General features: G+C 36.5%; 1 protein-coding gene across 2 annotated transcripts in view; it reads left to right on the plus strand.

The window, feature by feature from the left end:
* Window positions 1–2,092: 2,092 nt before the first annotated feature.
* The window catches only part of LOC306845370 (transmembrane protein 104-like), a 45,445-nt gene continuing 20,343 nt past the window's right edge, over window positions 2,093–27,194 (plus strand). For both annotated transcript variants that reach the window (XM_079378130.1, XM_079378129.1), the window contains exons 1-8: window positions 2,093–2,362; window positions 2,559–2,647; window positions 4,530–4,651; window positions 9,834–9,915; window positions 11,135–11,231; window positions 11,330–11,410; window positions 15,873–15,972; window positions 16,968–17,064. In XM_079378130.1, coding sequence (XP_079234256.1) covers window positions 2,603–2,647; window positions 4,530–4,651; window positions 9,834–9,915; window positions 11,135–11,231; window positions 11,330–11,410; window positions 15,873–15,972; window positions 16,968–17,064 — 624 coding nt within the window. In that variant the 5' untranslated portion in view covers window positions 2,093–2,362; window positions 2,559–2,602. The remainder of the gene's footprint in view (window positions 2,363–2,558; window positions 2,648–4,529; window positions 4,652–9,833; window positions 9,916–11,134; window positions 11,232–11,329; window positions 11,411–15,872; window positions 15,973–16,967; window positions 17,065–27,194) is intronic.

Here is a 27,194-nt window from a genome sequence, read left to right on the forward strand (position 1 = left end):
TGTCAAACGATTAATCACACCTGAGTTCAGTTTCTCTAGCCACACCCAGCCCTGATTACTGCCACACCTGTTCACAATCAAGAAATCCCTTAAATAGGACCTGCCTGATAAAGTGAAGTAGACCAAAATATCCTCAAAAGCTACACATCATGTTGAGATCCAAAGAAATTCAGAGACAAATGAGAAAAAGTAATTGAGATCTATCAGTCTAGAAAAGGTTATAAAGCCATTTCTAAAGCTTTGGGACTCCAGCGAACCACAGTGAGAGCCATTATCCACAAATGGCGAAAACATGGAACAGTGGTGAACCTTCCCAGGAGTGGCCGGCCGACCAAAATTACCCCAAGAGCGCAGCGACGACTCATCCAAGAGGTCACAAAAGACCCCACAAGAACATCTAAAGAACTGCAGGCCTCACTTGCCTCAGTTAAGGTCAGTGTTCATGACTCCACCATAAGAAAGAGACTGGGCAAAAATGGCCTGCATGGCAGAGTTCCAAGACGAAAACCGCTGCTGAGCAAAAACAACATAAAGGCTCGTCTCAGTTTTGCCAGAAAACATCTTGATGATCCCCAAGACTTTTGGGAAAATACTCTGTGGACTGACGAGACAAAAGTTGAACTTTTTGGAAGGTGTGTGTCCCATTACATCTGGCGTAAAAGTAACACAGCATTTCAGAAAAAGAACATCATACCAACAGTAAAATATGGTGGTGGTAGTGTGATGGTCTGGGGCTGTTTTGCTGCTTCAGGACCTGGAAGACTTGCTGTGATAAATGGAACCATGAATTCGGTCATGCCACAGCATCTCAATAGGATTCAGGTCAGGACTTTGACTAGGCCACTCCAAAGTCTTCATTTTGTTTTTCTTCAGCCATTCAGAGGTGGATTTGCTGGTGTGTTTTGGATCATTGTCCTGCTGCAGAACCCAAGTTCGCTTCAGCTTGAGGTCACGAACAGATGGCAGGACATTGTCCTTCAGGATTTATTTGGTAGACAGCTTAAAAAGGCGGTTCATGCTCGAAAACCCTCCAATGTGGCTGAATTACAACAATTCTGCCAAGATGAGTGGGCCAAAATTCCTCCACAGCGCTGTAACAGACTCACTGCAAGTTATCGCAAACGCTTGATTGCAGTTGTTGCTGCTAAGGGTGGCCCAACCAGTTATTAGGTTTAGGGGGCAAGCACTTTTTCACACAGGACCATGTGGGTTTGGATTTTGTTTTCCCTTCATAATAAACAACTTCATTTAAAAACTGCATGTTGTGTTTACGTGTGTTATCTTTGATTAATATTTAAATTTGTTTGATTATCTGAAACATTAAAGTGTGACAAACATGCAAAAAAAAATCAGGAAGGGGGCCAACACTTTTTCACACCACTGTATATATATATATATATATTTAGTGCTGTTAAAGGATTAATCGCATCCAAAATAAGTTTTTGTTTAGGTATTATGTGTATGTTTATTTTGTACATATAAATACACATGCATGTATATATTTCAGAAAAATATTTTTATATAATATTTATAACAAATTATATTAATGTAAATATAGACATGCAAGGATTTTCGAAATATATACTGTGTGTGTGTGTATTTATATTACATAATATATGTTGTGTACATTTATTAACAACTTTTATTTTGGATGCGATTAATCGTTTGATAGCATGTATACATATACGCACACACACGCACACATATATAGCATATTAGCAGCATAACTGTTTCCAACGTTGATGATAAATCAGTATATTAAAATGATTTCTAAAGGATCATGTGACACTGAAGACTTGATTCAGCTTTGCCAGCACAGGAATAAATCCCATCTTCTTAAAACAGAAAACCGTTATTTTAGGTTTCACAATATTAATCTTGATTAAATTTGATTCTTGTCCTTGATGAGCATGACACTTGTTTAAACAAATGTAAAGTCTTAGTGATCAGAGTGCACTGATAAGATATCTGCAATAAAATAATATTAAACATGTGCATTGCTTATTAAAGTAATCATGTTGGAATAACTTAAAATACTTGTAAAATCATTGCAAGCGTCTTTTTCATATAAAGTCACCGCATCCTACCAACCAATCAGCAAACACTTCCGATCTGCGACGCCCCGCCCTTTTCGCAGGAACTGTTTCCTGCTGACGTCTTGTGTACGGTTTAATGGATATGTTTTCCCAAACAGAAGAACTTCTGCAGTCTGTCTTAATTATCCGCTCATGAAACAATGAGGAGGTGCGCACCACTTTGTTTTACGTCGCTGACCGTGAGGACTTTACAAGAAAACAGTCTCGCTCATTTCTAACGAACTGTTATTAACGTTATACAAACCTAACGTTACGCACGGTGACAGGTGAGCCTTTTCCTTTAGCAATATGGTGAAAGTCACACAAAACATCGTGAAGCAGTTGCAGTACATGCTTATTAAATCTGCGACCATTGAGTGAATATAACGTTAAATAAAGCATGAACAACGATTGACACTAGTCATGTTACTCAGGCAAAATTGTGGTGCATTTCACTATTAAAGGAGTCTTTTCTTTCTTCAGGGTGGTAATCTGTCAGGCTTTAGAGTTGTGTATTTCTCTTCGAGATGGCTGGGGGCATTACAGAAACAGGGGAGCCTTACTCACCATTTGTAAGTATTACATTTAGCCAAGTTGTTGTACACGGAGTTGATATTGATTGAGCTACTTTACATAAACACACTGGTCAGTTGGACTATTCTGCACACTTGTGACAGTATCGTGGTACTGGAAACTGTCATGTCGTGCATGTGACATGCTTCCTACCTGCATTCATGAAATCATTCAAGACTTGAGAACCTGTCATTTTTTAAGAGCAGTGACTGACACCACTGAAAAGTAGTTCTGTTTTCACCCTTTCTCAGGCTTTGATAACCAGATAATGTAAGTTAACAACAGTTGTCATAAGGGCTTTAGGTGCCTTTATGTCACTAAGTCATGTGATTCGAACAGTTCACTTTGTGTTACACATTTAAAGAGGAAATGAAAGCTTAGGAAGCAGGAGAAACATGCTTGAATGGTTTAAACCAGCAGAAACCAGCACATGATGCTGACTACTTTGTTTTTTGCATGTAGTCTTGTGGTTTACTTGAGCTCATTTCACGTAAACCAAAAATGGCTAGACATTTGAACAGAGTAAATGTGTTAAATTTAACCGCACTAAAGATATTTTTATAAACTCTTGAACTAAAACTAGCAGTCAAAGTGTGAAAACTGTGGAAGATCATTTGCATCTCACGATTAAAAGAGTTTATATCTTATTATTCTGGCTTTTTGTCTCATAATTCTGAGACGATGTTAGATATAAACTCAGAATTGCGAGGGAAAAAGTCAGAATTTGCTAAAAAAATAAAAAAATTTATTCCATGGCTGAAACAAAAACCAAATTGCAAAATATAAATTTTGAAGATAGACAGGAGGGTGGCTGGCCGCACACTGATCCACTCAAGACTGAAAAAGTCTACAAAACATCTTTTTTATTTTGAAATTGAAACTGGAGCACTGAAGATAGCAATGTGCTGAAACGTCAGCTTGCTTGCTCGTGTCCATTTATTTTTAACTCGCATGCACTTTGCACTTTTTGCACAATGCAATTTCTAAAATAAAAAAGATGTTTTTGTAGACTTTTTCAGTCTTGAGTGGATCAGTGTGCGGCCAACCACCCTCCTGTCTATTTTCAAGTATTCCATTGGCTCTACGCACCTGCAGTATAAGGACCAAAAACAATTTTTTTTCCCAGTTTGGAGCGCTACAATTTTCCAAATTTGTACAAAATATAAATTTTGAAATTCTGAGAGAATCTGAATTTTGAGAGAACTCAAGTTGTAGTTACCTTAATAATTAAAAAAATTAAAATACAAATTAAATTATTAAAAACCATTTTAACTAAAGTGGCTTTAGGAGCCATGTGTAATTTTTGTAGACTGTTTAAGATCTGTAATGCTGAGTAATTTTATTGCTCCTAACTACTACTACAAAAAAAAAAGCATTTGCCTTCATTTGAAAACTCTTCGTAAAGAATCCTCTTGAAATAAGAGGAAATGAGTAAGTTTACAGTAAGGTACATAATGTGTCAGCTTGAGTGTGCAGTATGTCCATTATCTGCTTTGTTTTGCTCACGTTGGTAAATGGAAAGTATTTTTTTAAGATGATCAATAAGGGAAGTGCTCATCAGTTTCTAATGGAATCAACAGTAAATTTTGTTAGTCAAGCTCATGACTAATTTACAGTAGACTATATTGATATGTGACTTGTGCACTCAAGTGGGAGAAAATGCAGTGCATTTCAAATGAGTTATCACAAACATTAGCTTATTGAATTGCATGATGGTGATGCATTCCAGACGCATCCTCTTTGCAAGGAAGTAGAACAGAGAACATAGGCCGATAGATGATGTGTAATGCAGCCCCTTTGTGTGAATACATTTTCTATGCATCTGTGATCTCTGAAAACTTTTGAATCTGCTATAGACATGTTTGTTTTGTGTTCATGTAGGTTGGCCTGGTGTACATGTTCAATCTAATTGTTGGCACTGGTGCCCTGACCATGCCCAAGGCCTTTGCAGCAGCTGGTTGGGTTGTCAGCATCTCCCTCATCTCATTTTTGGCTTTTATGAGGTATGTTCTCCCTCTAGACTTTTTTTTAAAATCCATCACACTCCCCTTCTTCTTTTTCTTCTCTTTTTCTATCTTAAAGGGATAGTACACTAAAAAATTAGAAATTGCCATAATTTACTCACCTACAAGGTGTTCCAAACCTGTATGAGTTTCAACAAAGGGATTGTTTTGGGTGAACTTTTTCTTAAAACCCTCTGATGGTTTGCGGGGTCTTTTTGACCCGCAAATGACTTTGCTCAAATTAAAAAAAATGTTCCCTTTGTCTAAATGGTATGAAAACTTCTACGGCTCTCAACACTTTGTAGAGCTACAAAAAAAAAAAAAAAAAAATTGGAATGATATCTGTTTTTATGTTAGCGTGACAAAATTTGTGACACTCGTGGGCTTCGGGGTCTCTGGAGACCCCGCAATCAAAATAGACAAAATTCATCATCAAAATCAGAAACAACGCAGAACACATCGACAGAAATGGCACAAATAAAGTGGCACACTTCCACCAATGCAAAAAACATCCACAATGCTAAATTATATTGCTCACAACACACACACACACACACACACACACACACATATAGAGGAACACATTTTTTTGCTGTTCAGTTCATGTGGTCATATGTAATATAACTGTTCATTTCTGTTCATTTTTGTTCTGTTACAGTTAGTAACTGAAATGTTGATTAAAATTGTAGAATTATATTAAAAATAGATAATTGAAATAAATGATAAAATCTTAAGACTCCAACATTTCTCTTTGTAACATTTTGTTCAGGTTTGATTCTAATCATAATGTAACATTATTGAAAAACTGGGGTTTTTTCAGTACAAAAAATACTAAACTTTGACAAAAAATATTTTATTTTTGTTATAATTGTGATTTTATAATATTTATATATGAATCCAACAGAATCCAACTTGTGAAAAGATATCTTTCAGGTCTCTCAAATAGCAAATAGCATATAGTGGAGCTCTATAGCCATCTAGTGGTTAAAGTGATTTTGTTTTTTGTTTTTTTTAACTGCATTTTCCAAAAAATGGGTATAAATGTTACATTAAATCATTTAAAATGATCCATGTTATCCCCATGAATGAAAGTTAGAAATCTGGGTCTTTTATAAAGTGAATTTTACATCAAATGCTGTTTTTTTGTAAAAAGCTTATTTAAATGTTTATTTATTTATTTATAGAAATTTAAAAGATATCATAAATCCTCCAAAAACTGCACAAATGTTGAGTAAAAACATTAACAAACAGAGTAAAATTACATTTGTAAAAAAAAAAAACCTATTACCTTGTTACAAAATTAAATGTTTTTGTCTGGGGTCCCTGGAGACCCCAAAAAAAACAAGTGTGGACAGAAACGAAAACCATCAGAGGGTTTTAAGACTGCAAACATCGTTTCCATCATTTGCTGGGTTTTGTTGTATCTCTATGTTAAACCCTGTTAGTTGTTTTTTTTTGGTGAGCAATGTAAACCAGCCTTAAAAGGGTCATTGGATGCAAAATTCACTTTACAAGTTGTTTGAAAATAAATGTGTTTTGGAAGTGTGTGTACACATCCATCCTATAATGATAAAAATCCACCCAGTGTTTTTTTTTAAAAACCCCCTTTCTCAGATCAGGCTGTTCTGAGGTACCTGTCAGAATGACATAGTTCTGCACAGGCCCCTCCCACGATAGTTGATTGACAAGACCGTCTTACCTTAGACCCGCCCTGAGTGAACTGAGAGATGTCTGCCATTGTGTCGACTCTGGTGCAGGGGACGACAAGATGTCTCCGATTAAGCGATTGGGGTGTTTTGTTGTTGGATGTAATAATGAATATAGCAGTCGTCATTTACTCCCGACATCTGAGCTGCTGAAGATGCAGAGGATTAACGTTACTTCCGTTTTGAAAGGAATGTGCCGATCCCGATCTGCCTAAATGAGTCTATCATTTAATCATTCGTGATCCAGCTTCATCTACAGAAGAAATGAGTATAATGTTTTTTTATGAATCTCTGCAAATCGCCTTTCCTAATAATGTACTAGTTAGCCAGTTTCATGGCTGAAGTTTACAGTCTGCTCGTCACCCCATGGAAGAGAGGGGCAGGGTCAGCAGAGCTCATTAGCATTTAAAGCAACATGGACTAAAAACAGCTTGCTAAAAACAGAGCTGATTTTGACAGGGTAAGAAAGGTGTTTTTTACACTGCCATTGAGAAATTTTAACCAAAGTATGTTATAGACTTTTCATTATGACCTTAAAGAATCATATCAACTTGTGGAAAATGGGCATCCGATGACCCCTTTAAGTAGGGGTGTGCGATATGACGATTTTTGATCGTGGACGATAAAAATGTCTCCACGATCTGCTTTTTAAGAAATATCGTAGTATCGCGCTACCGCGCACATTGTCAAATACAGTTCTGGCGCCGCCGTCTCTATATACTGTACAAAACGACATATAGCAGTAGAGTTACTCTGACAGGACACTGCACTTATTCGCGATCGCAAAAGTACATTATTTGCACACAAGCCTTGCTGGTTAAATGTTTAATTCGCGCGCTGGTCTGACGTGCGCTTGTTCTGAGCGCATACACCTGAAGCACGCGCACTAAAAAGTCTGTCTAACAGCGCCTGATTACTCAACTAAGTTATATTTTGCGCTAATACTGTCAAAACACACAAGGTTTACATACAGACTCAGTTGGTTATCTCTAAAATGAAAGTAAATAGTTAAGAGAGAAACGGATGCGTGCCTGTATATTAGATGCGTGCAGCTCTTAAAGGGACAGGACACTAAACGTGCTGTCGACTGTCATTAAAGGGATAGTTCACCCTAAAATTAAATTTCTGTCATTATTTACTCAGTGGAAAACCAAACAGTTGCTGGTCCACATTGACTTTGATAGTAGGAAAGAAAAATCCTATGGAAGTCACTGAGGACCAGCAACTGTTTGGTTTTCCACCTTCTTCAAAATAGCATTTATGTTCAGCAGAAGAAAGAAACTCATTCCGGTTTAAAACAACTTTTGAGTAAATGATGATATAAAAATACAACATTGTGACAGAATTGACAGACAGATGACAGAATATTAATTTGTGGGGGAACTATTCATTTAACATTAACAAAACGCAAAAGAGAAAAATCACTCACTATTCTTGACTGAAAAACTTTAATACAGTTGCTTTAGGAATCAGTCTATCTAGTGTTTTATTTTTATATTTGTTCATTCAATTTCATTGAATGCTCTGCTAAATACACCTATTGTACCTGGAAATAAAGCACTGTTTGTTTTATTTGTATATTATGTGTATTTGTAATGTGTATCTTTGTTCTTATTTTTTAATAAGAAAAATAAAATAATGACAAAGATTTTTTATCTTCGCCCACTTTGGCCTAAATATCTGCCATGCATCTTTGTCTTTCTAGTTTGGCTGTAATGCTCAGACAACTTGTAAAACCAAAATAGTAAAACTAACAAAGAATCGTGATAAAAATCGTGAATCGTGATATTTCTATAAAAAATCGTGATATGATATTTTTCCCATATCGCCCACCCCTACCTTTAAGCATTTTTAGGCCTGTTCACACCAATAAAGATAACTCTAATGATGATATCTCAGTAATTCCAGTGATAATATCGTTATAGTTGTGGTGTGGACTTCGCAATTATCACAAAAATAGAACAAAAATTAAAACTTAAATTCCTTAGTGTAAATAGGCCTTTAATGCTGTGATAAACCAGGGTTCACATTGCCAAACAGCAATATAATGGAATCAATTATTCAATCAAATGATTACTATGCACATAATTGGAGTATAAGTATTGCATCTTTGAGGAGAACTGCCTTCATACATCCACTACAAATCACCTTGATACCAGTAAATTATGGATGTGTTTATACTTGCAGTTTGATTCTTATGGTTCTTTTGGTCCAGAACAAAAAAAAAAGAAAATGATTTATTTAATCCTGGTTTGTTTAGCATTCACACTGTCATTTTTAACACCGAACGTAAAGACAGAAAAAGACACTTGATTGAACCGCTTTTATGACATATATTTTGTGTGCTGGTCTAAATGCACTCGTATGCGAGTACAAATAATGCTGCTTTGCCAGCTTGTAACTCACAAAGAGCTTATAAAATGTGTTAAGTCAAAACAGGACGTTTGGTCCATGTTGCATTTATATTTCAGTCAGAGTTTGGAAACTTGTTTCATGTGCATCAAGGTTTAAATGCACTTAAAAAGTCATCACAAAAAATGGGTCAGAAAGTAAAGCTCAGAGAAAACATTTAGCATAATTTGTTTTCAGAAACCACTTGGTTTGGTCTATTTTCTTTTGCTGTTTTCTTATTGGGAGTCTTAAGTGCGTATTACCCCCTTATTTTGGGGTTTCACATATCAGGCTGTGCGTATTAGATTTCCATCTATATTCTTTGTTGTGGTTTGCCAAACAGGGTTAGAATGAGTCCCCAATTTGCATGTAGTTAGGGCATGAATTTGGGAAGTTTAATTCTCTACCTCGTTTTGTGTGCAGGGTGAGAGCACAGCCATGTCTTTCTTGCATGCTATTTCTCTCGCTCATCTTTAGCTGACTTCTCAACCCTGCTACTGCTGGTGCTGTGGCCATCAAAACACATTTATCACCTCTGCCAACCTGCCAGCTGTCTGAGTCACTGACAGAGCCCAAGGGAGAGTTATGAGTGTTTAGATGAAACAGGATGGAGCTGTATATCACTGAAAGAGACCAGACAATGGTGGTCTTTAAATACTGGTTATAAGAGGAGATGGATGTGATGGGTATGACATACAGTTGCATATTATGCACTAGGACTGAATGATATAGTTAAAAGTGTGTTTGTGTATAATAATGCATAAAAATATGTATTTAATTTTCTGTTTGAAGTAGATATTATCGGTTATTACTTTTTTTTTTTTTCCTTTCCTATTGACCACAACATAGATCATTTCAGATGGGGAAATGTATTGCATTTAGTAAAAAAAAAGAAAGAAAAAAAAAAAATATGGTTTTTAAAATAATGTGCAAGATCGTGATTATCAATTGTTTTTTTATTTTATGTTGTCTTTAAGGATTGTCTTTATGATACCAGCTAGTGGCTTGTCTCTATATCGTGTTTTTCCTTATTCTTGTTTTTTTAAGACATGCTACATGTTTTTATCTCTTCTGTCTTCTCTCAGTTTCATGACCACCACATTTGTGATTGAAGCCATGGCCGCTGCCAATGCCCAGCTGCGCTGGAAGAGGAGAGAACAGGAAGAGGTTAGTAACTGCATCAGTTTAATGCCAGCTGAATAAGAACATTATGTTCTTATTCAGTCTCCGGTCATTCCCTATGAAAATTACACTTATTTTGGAAATGATGCACGTCCCACTGCAGGTAATCAAGCCAGAAAGTCGATGAAGCTTTGAACGAGACTGACCTATCAGTGAATGAAACGGGGCCATTTAGGGCAGAAGTACTAAAATAGAGCTATTATGTGTTGGAGCAGACCCAGAACGAGGCCAGTGCTCAGTATGATTCTAGTCCATTTCAATATTACAAACAGAATATAGAAAACCTCTCTGGCAAACAATAAATGGGCCTATACAACTTTAAAAGCAAAATTTACATTTAATAAATCATCCCTTTTCTGCAACAGCATATGTTGTGCATTTCTTATGTTTATACTGAATAAGCGTGCCATGACAAATTTTGACAGTTTAGCATGACAAATTGCTACCTTTGTTTTTGTTTGGCACATTATATAGTGCACACAGCTTTTCAGCTGAGTGAACTGAGGCGATAATCAAACGTTTTCTCATAGAACGACCTCTCTGTCATATAGAACATTGTCTTAAAAGGACACTTCACCAAAAAACAGATGTTATCCTTTACTCATGTTCTTCCAAACCTGTGTGTTATTACCGCACAAAAGAAATAAGGATGAATGAAAGTACAATACAATGTAAGTCAATGGGGATGAGTGCTGCAGAGTTCCTAAAATAACAAAACAAGCGGCAAAATAACTTTTCAAAGTCTTATGAAGCCGTACACTACTGTTTTTACTGAATTCTGAACTACTGTTTGATTGGTAATGTTGTGAACTATTATTGCAATTTCAAATAATTGCTTTCCATTTGAATGTAATATAAAATGTCATTTATTCTTGTGATGCAAAGCTGAATTTTCAGCATCATTACTCCAGCCTTCAGTGTCACATGATCCTTCAGAAATCGTTCTAATGTTGCTGATTTGCTGCTCAAGAAACAGTATTGTTGAAAACAGTTGTGCTGCTTAATATTTTTGTGTGAACTGCTGCTATTTATTTTTTTTTTTTCAAGATTCTTCGATGAATAGAAGGTTCAAAAGAACAGCATTTATTTGAAATTGTAAAAAGATTTTTCTCGCATTATTTAAAAAACCTAGACTTTTTGGGTTTTGGCTATGAGCATGTTTGTTCAATAATTTAACCATTTTTGTGGTCACAACCATTTTAAGATTAACGACAGCGACTCCAGCTCGGACTATTCAGATGATGATGTTGTTATCCGGGGACGTTCAGAACCCGTCGAGACGCGGCCCATTCTCTCTGTCCGTAAGTGCTGTTTGTGTTGTGTTGTGTCTTTGTGAATATAATGATTTGCAATGTCGAAATTTTAAGCTCACTGTTGGTTTTGTCATCTGATATAACAGAGCGTGCTGCGAATATAGACCACTTTGACATTGTCGAGAGAGTCGAGATGGGACAAATGGCCTCCATGTTTTTTAATAAAGGTAAGAGTTCTTGCATCATTATGTGCTACAATGTAATCTTCAGTTAAGATGTTTAGCTTTATAAGGCTATTAAACAGGCCTTAAAAGATGGCTTCCGAAGGTCAAGTTTTGAAGTGAACAGTGAACAAGGTTATTGGCTGCTAATGAGGTGTAATTAGAACTAGTACAATAACTTTTGGTTGTAATTACCTCACTCGAGATCCGTTATCTACTTTAATGTAAGGAAAGGAGAGGCTTGCTTAAAGATGGAGAACCCAGGTAATGAGAATCTTATGATGAATATCAAGAAGACATGTTCACCTTGAACCACAGACAGAGGTGTCATTTATACGGATTCCTATTTTGAGGATTCTTGCCCCCCTAAGCATCATTTCACTACGCACAAAGGCTGACTCAACAGTGCCCAGAGCAGCCTTGTAATATCTCAACAGCATTGCTTTTGGCATCTTTTCCAAACCATCAAACGAAGGACGGACATCATAAATGGCTTGCTGCTCTGTTCCATACAGGGTCGGAAATTTATCCAGGGGGTAAAAATGCCACCAAAATTAATAAAAGTCTCCACAAATTCAAGACAAGGGGATAAAAATCCCTCTACATAATTAACCTGTATCTATTACAACTTGTTAATAATGTGAAATGTGAAAATGAAGAAAGTTACGGTATATTTAGACCTGCTCACGTTTTACAGATTTTGCAGCGTTGAGCATTATAACCAATCACACACACATTTCTGTTGAGCTAATGAATGCGATGGCCAATCAGAGGTGTCACCTGTGAAGAAGAAATCATCTGAAAATGCAGGAGTTTCAGTACTCGTGCTTCTGCACTCTCGCAAATTCTTTCGTCATAAGAGTAGATGCAATCTAAAGTTTAATTTTGCAGTGTAGACCGCTTCAGTGACTATAACAGGAGTTTTTCAGAGTGTGCATAACTCACGCTAGACTGAAGTCATGGACTGCCTCAGTGATGGGGAATATTCTTCTATAGAATTCATTTCCAGTTTCAATAACTGTTTTGTTCTTCAAACTACTAAGATAACCAATATAAAATCTTAATTTTCTTGACTTTTGCTTTTCGTGATTTTCTAATGCGTAAAATGTAAATGAATTCATAAACTGTTCTTAAAGGGCTAGTTCACCCAAAAATTTAAATTCTATAGATATTTTTTATGAAATCCGGGAGCTTTCTGACTCTGCATAGACAGCAAGGCAACTACCACGTTCAAGGCCCAGAAAGGTAGTAAAGACATTGTTAGAATAATCCATGTGACATCAGTGGTTCAACCGTAATTTTATGAAGCTACGAGAATTTTAAAGATGTCCTTTCTACCTTTCTGGGCCTTGAACGTGGTGGTTGCCTTGCTGTCTATGCAGAGTCAGAAAGCTCTCGGATTTCATCAAGAATATCTTAACTTGTGTTCAGAAGATGAACGAAGGTCTTATGGGTTTGGAACGACGTGAGTGTTAGTAATTAATGATAGAACTATCCCTTCAACTTATGTCTGAGTTAGCCTTACAAGAATATAAGCTTCCCACTTTTTTTATGAATCAAAATGAATAAGAATTATTGGATGCTTTATTACAAGAGCAATAAACTAAAATAATGGTTTGTCATGATGCAGTTCTTCTTTGTAATTAAAAAAAATAACAGGAATTAATTTGCTTTATTTAGGCTATTTACATTATACAGCATAATGCAGTTGTCGTATAAATGTGCCATCTTTGAGCAGCATTAAACAGTTGGAGCAAATAAACATGCCATGATCGATGCATGTTGAGAGAATTGTATTGGTAGTAGTCTATAGTATTCTGATTAATTGAAGTAACCGTTTAAGTAGTATTTGACATAAAAGGCAACACAGAAACATTTAGTATTGAAGTCATTGTAAAAATGACCTTTATAAGGATACAAAATACCCCAGAAATCAATTCCAGGTGGCAAATATTGCACTATAATGGAAAGGTTTGTTTCTGACCCTGGTTCCATACGTCCACAGCATGCGAAGGCGCATGGAACCCACTAGGTGTCGCACTCGTTACATCCTCCAACAAACCAGTGCTACACGCACTCACGTTTGATGAACACAAACACACTCTTGTAGCTTCAGAGCTTAGTGTTTCCTCAGCACGGACGTCACATGCACGCCCTGTCGCCTCTTCATTATTAAGCGTGATGTGTTAAAATAGCTCGCTTTGCTCTGACCTTTTCCATTGTGGGATGGAGTGAAGTGGCCGCTTTTGAGGTGCACTTGGGAGAAACTAATGACTACCGGAGCAGCATAGCAGACTCTGATCGTAAATGTAGTAAATTGAAGCATAACTCACTGTGAAGGAGATTAGTATAGTTAGTGTGACTTTTGTATTGATTGTAGCTTTAAATATAATACTCATTTGCCCTCCTGTCTTAGGACTTGCTGCCTTTTTAATGCTAGTGCAATTGCTCAACGCAGTCTTTGAAATGGGGGTGATCAATCCATGAGCTGCCATTCAGCGGGAAGAAACCACCGTCTTTTATATGCCAAAATCAACTGTATTTAGAGGCTTTAATGTTTGGGAATGGACTTTAGGATTGTCCAGGCAGGTGGAAGGTTGTTTTTAGAGAAAACATAATCAGCGACTATTTGTTTGCAATTTAAGGTTAAAGTGGAATGTGAATCTGCTTTGGTCTGAAATTACCAACAGGAAGCCTAGCTTTCCCTCGTTTCATTGGACAGGTTTCTTCATGGCCGCTGGTTTATCAGGGATTTTCACAGTAACCTTCACGCTACCAGGTTGAGAAAAAGTCAGCTTCTGATAATGTCACAGAGGATAGATTGGTTCATGATGATTGATTTTGTTTTTGGGTGTGCTTGCTAATACTATTATTTTTGGCTCATGATGGGGATTTTTTTCAGACCCCTAAACATAAGTGTTAAACTTTGGTGCATCTTTCTCTGTTTCTTACATGTATGATTTATACCTTAAATCGTGCAGCTCATTGAGAAGAGGTGTGCGATTACTTTTCAGAGTGCTTGGACTTGCAACTCTTAGCTGGTGGATAAAACTAGAACAAAATCCCATTCACTTAAGTTGAAGGAACAACCTGAGCCATTTTTAATTTTGCCCATGTTCACTTTTTCCATGGGGTTAAAAAGTGAATAAATAAATAAAACTCACTTTTTTCCTGTTTTGATATCTAGATTGCCTCACTTAGTTATTCTTTACCCAAATTCACTTTTTAAAAACAATAGATTTTAATTTTTTAGTGTTTGATTTTAAATGTATTTAGAAAAAAATATTCTAGAATTGTAATATACTGTTTATGCCATTTACCAGTTATCAGCCATAACATGAAAAAATGATTAGCGTATCTAAATTGACATGCATTTTAGTTACCATTGCATCTCTTTATTACATTTATATATGCATAATGAAGCAAGAAGTTTGGATTTTAATTCAGATAAATTGTTAAAAAAATAATACAGAAACCTCAGTAACAGACTCACTTTTTCTTTTAGAAAATGTGTTTAAAAAATTGTAAAATAAGCACTTTGCCTGTATTGGTGTTCATAATTTCCTTTGTTTTCTGCCAGGTTTTTGCCATTCATTTTTGTAACATGAACTGGAACTGGTTTTAAAAATTATATTATTAATTAACCCCAATATTTTTATATTTAAATAACATGCTTTGAAATATAAGCTCTACAAGTGATTTTTACGCTCATAATGTTTTCTGCCAGGTTTTTGCCACTCAGCTTCGTAAAACATACTGGAACTGATTTAAAAATTATATTCTTAATTAACCGCAATATTTAAAGTAACATGCTCACACTTTCTCCTTTTATAAATTTAGCTTGGCAAATTGTAAAATAAGCACAGCAACCGATTCTGCATTTATAATTTCCCACGGTTTCTGCCAGGTTTTCTCCACTCATCTTCGTAAAACGAACTGGAACAGACAGCAACATTTGCTGCTTTTTTATGTGGAGGAAAATATGACTCAATTAAGCTTGTAAAAGAGTATATGTTAATTTTTTCTTGATTTAAAACTAGTTTTAATAGTCTGTTAGCTGTAGTCGACTTTAGAGTAATGAGCTTATTGGTCGGTTGGACTGTTCAAGAACCTCGTAGGAGCTTCGGTGATGATGAATGTGTGATATGGTAAGCCCCTGTGTTTCCTCTTGAATGCTCTCCATCTCATCTCCAACTGGCAGGGACTGAGTGATGGATGGATGGAGGAACAGGTGAAGAGTAGTGTGGGGTTAATGAAGAGAAGAGCAGCGGGAATTTCGTAATGAAGTGCTTGCTTCGTTAATTAGGATGATTTATACGTGCGTTTGTTGGGGAAGAATATCAGAGGAATCTTCTTGGGAATGATGCTGCCCATCTTCATCGTCACTTCTCCACCTGTTTGTATTTGAAGTGATGTTTTATGTAAAGCCATGAATCTTCAGAATGACAAACGATGCTTCTTTCCGCAGTTGGCGTCAACATGTTCTACATCTGTATCATCGTGTACCTATATGGAGACCTGGCCATTTATGCCGCTGCTGTACCTGTATCACTGATGGAGGTTGCATGGTGAGTTCAGGATCTCCCATCTTGTTCTTGTTCTAGATATTAATTAATGAAACATCAGCTTCATGTTTTGAATTTTAAAATTCGTCCAACCATTATCACTTATTTCATTTTAGTTGCAGATCGAGAAAATTGATCAGTCATAAAAACTCAGCTTTCTTATGGCAGACGTTATCACATTTCATTGTTCGAACCAATGCAAACATTTGTTTGCCATCAACGTGCCATCTTTTTTGGGGGCCATTTTTCATTGAACCTGTCTGCTATTTTAACTCAGTGGTTTGTACAGATAAATTGCAAAATTACCAAAAATCACATCAAATTCAAATTTTTGTGCCGAGCATTCATTTTGGTGTGAACAGGCCTTCATCCTATAAAATCTACTTTATCATATTTGATAAATTAGACGTGCCTGTCTTTTTGCTGTGAAATCTTCACAAATTTTTATAAAGTAAACATAAGAATAACTTTATATTATTATTAGGGATCCAGAACTGGCGTATTCTGCCAGATTGGGTATCGGTCAGACGAGACCGATCCAAATTCGATATTGTGCATAGCTATACTATTCTGTGTTATTGTTAAGCCCCATGAAAGGCACAAAAACATTATAAAGCACCATAAAGTTTTGGTGCACTATATTTCAAGTGTTCAGTTTAGTTCACCCAAAACTGAAAATTCTGCCCTATAATTACTCACCCTCGTGTCGTTCCAAACCAGACCTTTGTTCATCTTTAGAACACAAATTTAAAAGATATTTTTGATTAAATCTGAGAGCTCTCTGACCCTCCTATAGAAAGCAATGCAAGTGCAATGTTCCCAGATGTAATCCAACATAATCATATTCAGTAGAATGTAAACAATGCTGATGAACCGGGTCATTTTTATAAATGGTTTGTAGAGTTTGAATCGTTTAGTTTTCCTGGTATAGTAGTTTTATAAACTCCTGAAATGGATTTTCAGAGGTCAGAAGTGTCTAATTGTTTGCCTTCTCGCAGTGGGAATCACTCGTGCAGTGCTGGGAGTGTGAAATACAACGACACCGAGTCGTGCTGGGGTCCCGTAAGACGCAAAGATGCCTACAGAGTGTTTCTGGTGAGTGCAGCAGCGCCCGTTACAAACACACGCACCTTGTTGCAATTATGTCTCGGCAGGGTGCTGGACTCATACCGGCTGATGGTAAGAAAGACAAACTAGACACTTAATACTTCTGCGTAATCTCGGTAGACTCCTCGCCCCACGCATATCAGGAGGCTCTTGAGTGCCCTTGAAATTCACGTAGAGCTACAGCACAAGATGCCGGTGCGATTTCCTCCTCTGCTTTAGCATCGCAACAGTGATTGATGTGCTGATTCATTCCAATCTGCTCCACCCTCCTTCATCTCTAGAAATGAGGGAAGTGGCTGTCCTGTCTGCCAATAAAAAGCATTGTTTCAACTTTTTATTTTTTTTTAATCTCATCGCATGGATAAGCTTCTTACTGCGTGTTAACCACAGGAAATTATGCTGATTTTAGAATATGTGCCAATATGTGCTTGCCTTACAGATGTGGAGCTTTTTCCCCTTCATGCTCAGTTTGTCATCTCCTGTTGAGTTTTAAGATGAGGTCACATGCCGTGACATTATATATGTTGTGTTTTGGCTGTAATTGGGTTTAGTTTATTAGATAATTTCTATACGCAGCCATGAAACTCTGAATTGTTTGACTAGAAGGCCATCATTCATTTTCTTTCTGGACTTCCCTTAAATAATCTTTTTTTTTTTTTTTTTTTTTTTATGAAATATTAATCCACCCGGTTTATGAACCGAGTGTTGCTGGGGCTGTTCTGTTCCCCTCACCTTCACCTCCAACTGTCTCTGTTGTTGTGAGAGAGGAAAATTGACCAATTTTGAGTCTGGGGAATGTCCATAGGGCCCAAATGTCTGAGCCACCAACTTTGAGCTTTATCAGACCAGGAAAATCTGTGCCACAGGATGTTTAACCAAGTACTTGGCAATTCTTGTTACAGCAATACAAAAAAAAGTATTCTTATAATTGTAATATTAAAACAACAGTGCATTATTTAAGTGTTAAATGCATTATTAAAATGATAATGTAATATTGTTAAAATATTTAAGTATACAGAATTTAGTTTCTTCTGATTAAAAGTAAATAAAATAGTGTCTGGAAAGGAAGATTTTCATCACTCTATGAGATTAATGTGAAGAAACTTTTTCTGCATTACAGTAATGAGATTTTGATTTTGCTTATTTGTCATGAACATAAAAATGGCAACACATCACAAATCTTTAATGGTCCTAAAAATAGGATTAATTTTTTTTGGGTGCAAATTAATGTCTTAATTTTGAGTCTTTTTTTTTTTTTTTTAATCTTGTGATGAAATGTAAGGCAAGATTTTTTTTGACGACTGTGCCATCAAATTTACCACGTCAGCAAAATTAAACACGCATTGGTGCTTCGGTGTTTAACGTGACCACAAAAATGTCAGTTCACATTTGCATGCAAATGAGTGACATTTACATAAATCCCCCATCTTTGCACTAACTTCAGTTTCGTCGTATACCTGAGCTTGTCTGAGAACACTGATGTTAGTTCATCACTTTGATTGCTTTTTAATCGCGTTGTTAATTAGCAGTTCCTCACTGACGCTCTGTACATTTCTTTCAAATCAAAGCTAGTTAGTCTAACCAGAGTCCTTACTTATCAAGCCTTGCATTCTAGATCAGTGCTGATCATGCAAATCTATCTATTGCCCTATTAAGACGACTGCTGCTGAGACGTAGCGCTAATCTATTACAGGCACCATGATGTGAGAAAAATGAGAGGATCTAATCTTCATAAATGCATTCATGGCATTTTTTGGTTGTCCACTGGAGCATAATGTTTCTAGCAAATATTACAGATTATTGAATTGTGCCCATATGCCCTTGTAACATGTCTTGAATATATCCCTAAATTATCTTACTTTTGAAACCTGCCTTTAAGAAAGAGTGAGTTATGACCCCTCAGCTATCATAGCGCAGATGCATTAGTTTTTCCTGCTTTTTGGTGCTTTCTGCTTCTTGACTTGCAGCCGTACGTGGTTTGCCTGAGAATATATGAGAGCGATGGTCAGTTGTATCCTCTCGTGGCCGGCGGGATTGATGTTTGACACATTAGTGCAGCCTCATGGCATAAGCTTTAGAAAAGAAAAAAGGGAAGATTAAGAGGGATATTATGCCTTCACATAACACCTTGCCTCACTATAATCCCTGAGTGGGTGGCAGACCGTGACACTGTTCTTTCTCTATCTGTGACACACAAAGAGGGATGTTATGGATGTCTTTCTTTAGGGGAATGCGGCCAAAGAGTTTCCAGGAATGGAGTGTGCTGGACTAAAGATTCTCAAACTGCATGTCTCAGCAAAGGCCTTTATAGCTGCTGTTCTGCTTTGTACTGCTTAACGGCTTTTCACACCTAATACAACACGACTGTACATTGTGTAAAACTTCCTGACTTCAGTGTCTTTATTCTGACATGTATAGTAGAGATGGGTCAGGATGGATGACTAGATGTCTTTTTACTTAAATTTTTAAAGGGGTCATATGATGCGATTTCATGTTTTCCTTTCTCTTTGGAGTGTTACAAGCTGTTTGTGCATATAAGATCTATAAAGTTGCAAAGACTAAAGTCTCAAACCCAAAGAGATATTCTTTATAAAAGTGAAGACTCTGCCACACCTTCCTAAAACGGCTCATTCAAACACGCCCCCACGTCTACGTCGCTGTGTAGGACGATTTGCATAACACCTCCAAAATTTAATTACAATGTGAACACTATGAATGGCTGTGAACACTATAAAGTGGGGTAATTCCAAAGTCGGAAGGAGAGTCTGGTGCTTCTGACTCACAGCCTATAAGTACGTTCCGTATGAGTCATTATAATAATTATGTCCTCACTGAATGCAACAAATGCCTGGTTTATAATGGGTTTTATTGTTTTTGTGTCGTCGCGCCGGGACACTGCATCACAATACGGTAAGGGGCTTAACATTCCGTCACACGCTTGAGGTATTCGGCCAATCACAACGGACTGGATAGCTGGCCAATCAGAGCACGCCTCGCTTCTCAGAACGATGAGCTTTGTAAAAATCGACGCGTTTCAGAAAGGTGGAGCATAGAGAAGCAACAATAATGTACAGTATGTGGAAAATAATGTGTTTTTTGAATCTTAAACATTACACCAAATACACAAAATAATGTTCTTTTTAGCAACGTCATATGCCCCCTTTAAAGTAGTGGTGCTTTAACGGGTGTAATGAATTTAGTAATGGTACCAGCTGTGATTGGTGCCATAAAATTGGGCAGTTTCTTGGGTAAATTCATACTTTTATAGCCAAGCTCAAAGGGTTTTTAAAATGTATAAATTTACTCACCCTCATGTCATTGCAAACCTCTATCCACAGAACAAAAATGTCATTTTAATTAAAATTTAAATACACTTACTTTCGGTAACAGATGTGAGCATTATTTATATTATATAGTATTGTATAAAATAGTTTTATGCATAAATTATTTCAATTATAAATTATTATTAGATATGGAAGGAGAACTTTGCTTGGATTGGCATCTGTTTTTTAGGTGACCTGATTTAACCTATTTTTGAATAAAATATTAATTGCAAATTAATATTGGAAGGAACTTCATCCATCAGGATTTGATTGGGTCATGACGTGTTAGACTATGATATATTATTTTTCCCTGCTGTCAATGATTTCTCATGAGAAGAAGACATTTCATATAAAGAGAAAGATGTAATCATTTAAAAAAAATGTATATATCTCTGAAATGACCTTTACATAATATTAAAATGCAAATAAAAGTAAATTATGCAGCCAAATATAATATACATTTTATATTAAAATAGAAATTTAAGTAAATTTACTAGTATAATTAAAACTAATTTATATTTGTATTCAGGGCACGTTGTATAAATATATTCACTGAATAATCCTACGCAATAGGACCTGAGGCGGTCATGTAATTATTACATTTATGATCCAATTTGCACTCCATGCTTTATGACTCATTGCACATTAGTTTTCATAATGGACTGTGTGTATGTAACAGCATGTGCTTAATTCATTTCGTTCTCTTCTCATTTCTTCAGTTTTCTCCCTTTTAAGTGATAAGTAGATCACTGCTGTCACTATTTTATCCCATCATTTAAAAAAAAAAAAAAAAAAAACTATTCCAGCACATGCTGTTCTAGTGGCACAGCAAACAAAGAGCTATTTTTGAGCCCTGGCTCAACAGCTGTCCCTGAGCAATGCTATATTTTTAAAGTCCAAGACGGATGACACACAAACCTCTGAAAATAACAGGGCTGTGGGACAAGGACAAAAAACGGCATTTCAAAGCAAAATAATAGTCATTTTTCTACTTGTAATTAAGCAGTTTTGTCAAATGTGAAAGACTTCAGTAGATCTATTTGGGTTGTCTGAAACAGTTATGGATAAGGCAGAGTCTTTTTGTTGCCTGTAAAGTCAGACAGGCCTGTCTGCTGGCAAGTGGCGGCTTTGATCATTAGTAAATGTCCACACAGTGTAAAACTGCCATTTTATCTGCCGTGTTCACTGCAAGCTAAGAAGATCAGTAGACTGAGACTTCATCTGCTGTCGATTCATTTCAGTGTCCAGTTTAAAGAGCTTTTTAAAGAACCAGAGTATCTGTTCCGGCTTTAATGGCATCTGACCATTAGGCACTAACATGCATCTTTTGACCGAAGCATTGTCAAACAAGCAAGATATACTTGAGTTCAAGTCCAAGACATTGTTGATTCATTTAGGGAAAGTATTGAGAGCCTTCCGTGGATCTGCTTATACATGGAAGGGATGATGTGGAGTGAGGCTGTAAATCATATCAAGGACAGGAAGGTGTCCTCCTTTTTCTCATTGGGCTGGTAATTATTCTGAAGGGAAAGCGGGATTAATGGCTGTACATGATCACCTTTATTCTATGGGTCCTTGTTAAATGAGCTCATTTCCTTAACCATCTTAATGGGAGGAACCTTTGTACCAAACAGTCTTGCTCATAAGCTACGACTCTTATAGAGTCGTATGATGGTCGTTTAACACAATGAAACTTCTCATTGATCACTGCAAACCTGCAGATTCTTGTGGCATAAACAAAGATGCAGTCAAGTGACCTTAAGTTGTAATTTTGTCACATTTTATTTTTCCACTGAAGTCCACAAAATGTCTGTTGCACTGTCTATTGATCAATGAATCCTGAAAAAAATGTAGCATGGATTCTACAAAAATGTTAAAATGGCACAACGTATGATGATAAGAAATGTTTCTTGAGCATCAAATCAGCACATCAGAATGATTTCTGAAGGATCATGTTACGCTGAAGACTGGAGTAATGATGAGCTTTGAATCACAGAAATAAATACACTTGATCAAATTTGTGTTTTTCTCATTTTTGTGAAAATGTGCTTATGACTTAAAGGGATGGTGTGAATAAAAAATGTAAATTCTGTCATGAATTACCCTCATGTCGTTTCAAACCCATAAGATCTTTGCTCCTCTTCAGAACACAAATTAAGTTATTTTTGATGAAATTCGAGAGCGTTCTTATCCTGCATAAACAGCAACGCAACTGAAGGCCCAGAAAGGTAGTAAGGACATTGTTAAAATGGTCCATGTGACATCACACATGCTTCGTGCTACTCTCCTGAATGCATTTTGAAGACTGACATGAAATTGTTGAATAAAGTTTTTTCTTTTCACACAAAAAGTATTCTTATAGCTTCATAAAATTACGGTTGAACCACTATCACATGGACTATTTTAATGATGTCCTTACTACCTTTCTGGGCAATGAACGTGTCAGTTGTGTTGCTGTCAATGGGAGGGTCAGAGAGCTCTCAGATTTCATCAAAAATATCTTAATTTGGTTTCTGAAGATGAACGAAGGTCTTACGGTTTGAAACAACATGAGGGTGAGTAATCAATGACAGAATTTTCTTTTTTGGATGAACTTTTTTTGGTTAAGACACCGCATAATTTCCCTTCATTTAAATTTAAATTAATTAATGCATTAGTTTTTTTTCCCCAGAGGAACCATGATTTGGACCAAACAGCCAGTTGCAACATTAGTTCAAAATGTCTAATGCAAAAATACAGTGAAATTGACATACAGTAAATATTTTTTGCTAAACATTTTTAAACATTTATTTTCTTGCAGGGACTGTCTTGAATGTGATTGATTAGCTTAAATATTCAGATTTTCCACTGTATCCTCATTACTACCATTTAAACTTTCTCCAACTTGGTGCTTTCATACAGGTTTTGATACAAAGGACAATGACAATCTGTTCTAAACAATGATGGTTAATTTTACTTTTACAGCAACATTTGAGAGTTGACAGCAATAGATTTTGATTTCGCAGCTCTCTCTGAGAAAGCTCTGAGTCTAGATGGCTCTGCAGGAATAAGACAACGCAGATGGTTTAGTGGATATTAGCACAGCAGGACGAGGGGTTTGAGCAGTGGCCCACCAGGGGAAGAGTCCTCTCTCTAATCCACAGTGGGACCATCATGCCAGTGCAAACACTGGCTGACCCACAGTCACACTGCCGATTCTTGCCAAGCAGGGAAGAAGTCATCCTGAAGACTATGAAAAGATATGGCAGATAAACTTAAAGCGACAGGGAAGTAAATGCAGATAAAACTCAGCCTTGGGTTAAGATCATGATATACTAAGTCTGTAGCACATTTGACAGCTCTTTTTTATCTTCTGTAGGATATGCAAGGATGATCTGTCACAGTGCTATAAACATTGCGGTAGTTGATGTCACAGCGACAGCTCCGGTCCCAAATGCAGTTTAGGATCCCACAGCTGTCGCCCCATGTTTTAGTGTGACTCGTTTTGTTATTAGCAGTGTTACATTGAAGAGAACAGAATATCATAGAGACTTGGATCTGTAAGTAACCATCCAACCACCAGTCTGTGTCTAGTGTTCATTCAGGTCCTCTTGTCTTATTCTGTTGTAGCCCGTTATTATAATTACTTTTAATTTTCCATAAGTCCATTTCTGCAAGCTTAACTTTGGTCCACTGAACAGCTTGCATGTTCACCGGGAGTTTCCTGCTGGGTACAATATTGTTCTCGGGTTGGAAAAGCTGGTTATCTGGTCCAAGGACATTGCAGAATGATGTAATGGTCTTCCTCGGTGGGTGTCAGGACGAGGCTGTACGTGATTTCCATGAAATGAAATCCACAAGCACAACTTGACGTCTTATCAAAACATCCTTGCGTATGTCACCCTGAACACACAAGCTACTTGTTTGACCTTCATTCATCATGTTTGTTGCCTGAAAGGGGTTCAGACTGTTGTTTAAGAGCATTTTAGATTTACAAATATATTTGTAGTACAGGGTTTGAGATGATGGCAGTGGATTTGGATGTTTATTTCAGCTTTACTTTAGTACTTGCCAAATGGAATAAATGTGACGATCACATCAGTACAGATCTTTGACTAGATTTTTTTAGTATTTCAGTCACAGTTTCAATCCCCGACCTTTCATTTTCTTTTAAAAATATCAAGTCCCCTGACTGCTCTAAAGTAGGGAAGGTCTGAATGATATGTTTAAAGAAAATGACATGAAAATGACATACTCTTCCCACTCTACTGCCAGTTATGAATACAAAAAAACATTTTTTTTTTTAGGTTCAAGTTTGTCATACCTTCTATCAACAAAAAAGATTTTTAGACTCTTTTAGTGCTGATTGAAACATTTCCTCTTTCTGTCAAAATTTGCTGTTTGGCTTTAAAAGAGTATAAGAAACTTAATGTCAGTTTCATTGAAATAAATGTTTTACAATAATGTGTCTTTCATAACTCTGTGTATGAATGTTCACAAACTGTTAGTAATGGAGGAATCTGAAGTATGACTATACATTTTTTTTAAATTTAATCATTTACATTTTATCTTTCCTTTTTACCCTTTTATTTTATTTCCTTTTCTTCTCTTTTGATGTTATTTTTACACTTTTTGTCTTTTTTTTTTTTTTTTTTTATAATGTGGTTAATCTTAGTTGATGCACATCTGGATTTCTAGCCAACAAGTTGCATATTAAAAACCTGCATTTGCAAATCTCTGTTGTGCTCTTGGTTTTGGCACATAGCCCCTGCTTGCTCCGGGGGACTGTCCTTGTGACTTAACATGGTGACGTGGTGTGAAAGTTGTGTCAGACCCGATCTTGGCAAGAAAAAGCTTTGACTGTATTTAGCTTTCTTTGAACTGGACAAAACCGAAAGCTCTATGGTTACAAAAGAACTAAGTACTTTGGTGAACTTGACACAGTATTACAAAGTCATGAGAATTAGACCTGCTCCTCAGTGGCTCCTGCTGATTTAGAAAGGTTTCGGCTTTGATTCACACCACAGTTGCCAGAGTAATCATGCTGTAAATGACTCTTAACGGATGAATGGTTTCTTTTTAAAAATATATACACATTATTATTATTATTATTTTTTTTTACTATAGGCCTTTGGGAGAGAGCAGTTGACCCATGAATGGCAGAGTAATGCAACTGTCCAGCCTTAATGAACACCGGCTGACTCACGACAAGCTCTTCCATAGTGATTTATTGGCTCTGTGACCGTTAGAAATACAAATGTGCGATATGAATGAGAGTGAGGAGGGTTTCACCCATTCCAACTGATACTTATTAATCATATTTACAAGATTTTCCTTGAACTTAGCTCTTGAGTTGGGAAGCTAATTGTTATTTATTAGTCTTAATTTTGAGCTTTTCAAACAATTAAACTTGTTTGTTTGTGCTACAGCTAAAATGTAAAGATGAAAGTTTAGTTTTAGTAGAGAAATTTCCCAACAAATCTGTTTTATTGTATTTTATTGGCTTTGTAAATGAAGAACAGAGCCCGTATTCATGAAAAATCTTAGTGCTAAGAGTTGCTCCTAGTAACAAAATTCTAAGAAAATTCTTAGAAATGTGGGTGTTTCCTCTTAAAATTAAAGAAAAGATCCTAGTAAAGAAAAAAGTAATTGAGAAAGCATCTTAACCCTTAAAAGAGGTCTTAAGGTCCAAAATTGTGAGGAGTACGGACGAGGACTTTTAAGGGGCTTAAGAGTTTCTTTAGCAGTGGAGAAAATGGACGAAACATGAAGAGGGAGAAGAAATGTGTTGCACACAATGCATGACAGTGAGTTAATAAGACGCTACACGTTAGCTCATGCAGGGATCATGTTTGTGAACGATCTTATTAAAGACATGCTAACATCTCCGACACCCATAGTGCCAGAAATGGACGGAATCACTACATTAACATATTTGGCAACTGGAAAAATGCAACTATGCAGCAGCGATGATTTGGGTCTGTTACAGCACTGTCGCTGTTCATTTCCTATTAAATACGTTAAGTATGACAGTATGGTAAATAAAAAATAAAGAATATATACATGTATAATGTGTGTGTGTGGGTGAGAGAGAGAGAGAGAGAGAATACAGAAAAATTACGCCTGTAATTTCAAAGTGAAGGTTTATATAATAAACACTACTCTTAAAAGCGCTCTTTTATTTCCTTCTTGACAACCAACCAATCACAGTCTTCAAAAGACTGTCATGGCTAGCAAAGGGGTCAACCCTGCCTCCTCACTAAGATAAAAGTTTTTGTCTTTTCCTCACTCAGAGTTGCTCTCAGATTGGTCCTGAATCACTTTTAAGCTAAGACTCCTAGTTAGAATTCTTTAAGCTAAAATAGGAGCTCTCTGAGAGGATTCTTAGAATCTTTATGAATACGGGCCCAGATATACAGCATTGATTTTATGACATTTCCTGTATTAATTTGGAAATCTACTGGGACAAATGAATATTGGTGCTTTCTGTGATTGTAAAGATCAATATGCAGAGAGATCTCTCTTGACAGCTTTCAGCTTTCCTGGAGTTCTGAGCATATTTGCTGCTTTTTAACGTTTGCACAGATACTTTATTGGATCATCAGAAATGATTGGGCAGAGACCGAATGAGCCAGAACTTGAACCATCGTCACCCTTTATGTGATCTGAGCTTCAATTTGTGCCAATATACCTACCCCAAACCAAATCAAGGCTTAAATTGCTTTTCTTGTTGAAGGATGGCTCAAACTGTGATTCCACACAATTTTTTAGTTTGCTTTCTTTAATGCATTTGATTTGATCCATTTATTCATTAAT

This window comes from Barbus barbus (genome assembly GCF_936440315.1).
Source record: "Barbus barbus genome assembly, chromosome: 3".
NCBI lineage: Eukaryota > Metazoa > Chordata > Actinopteri > Cypriniformes > Cyprinidae > Barbus > Barbus barbus.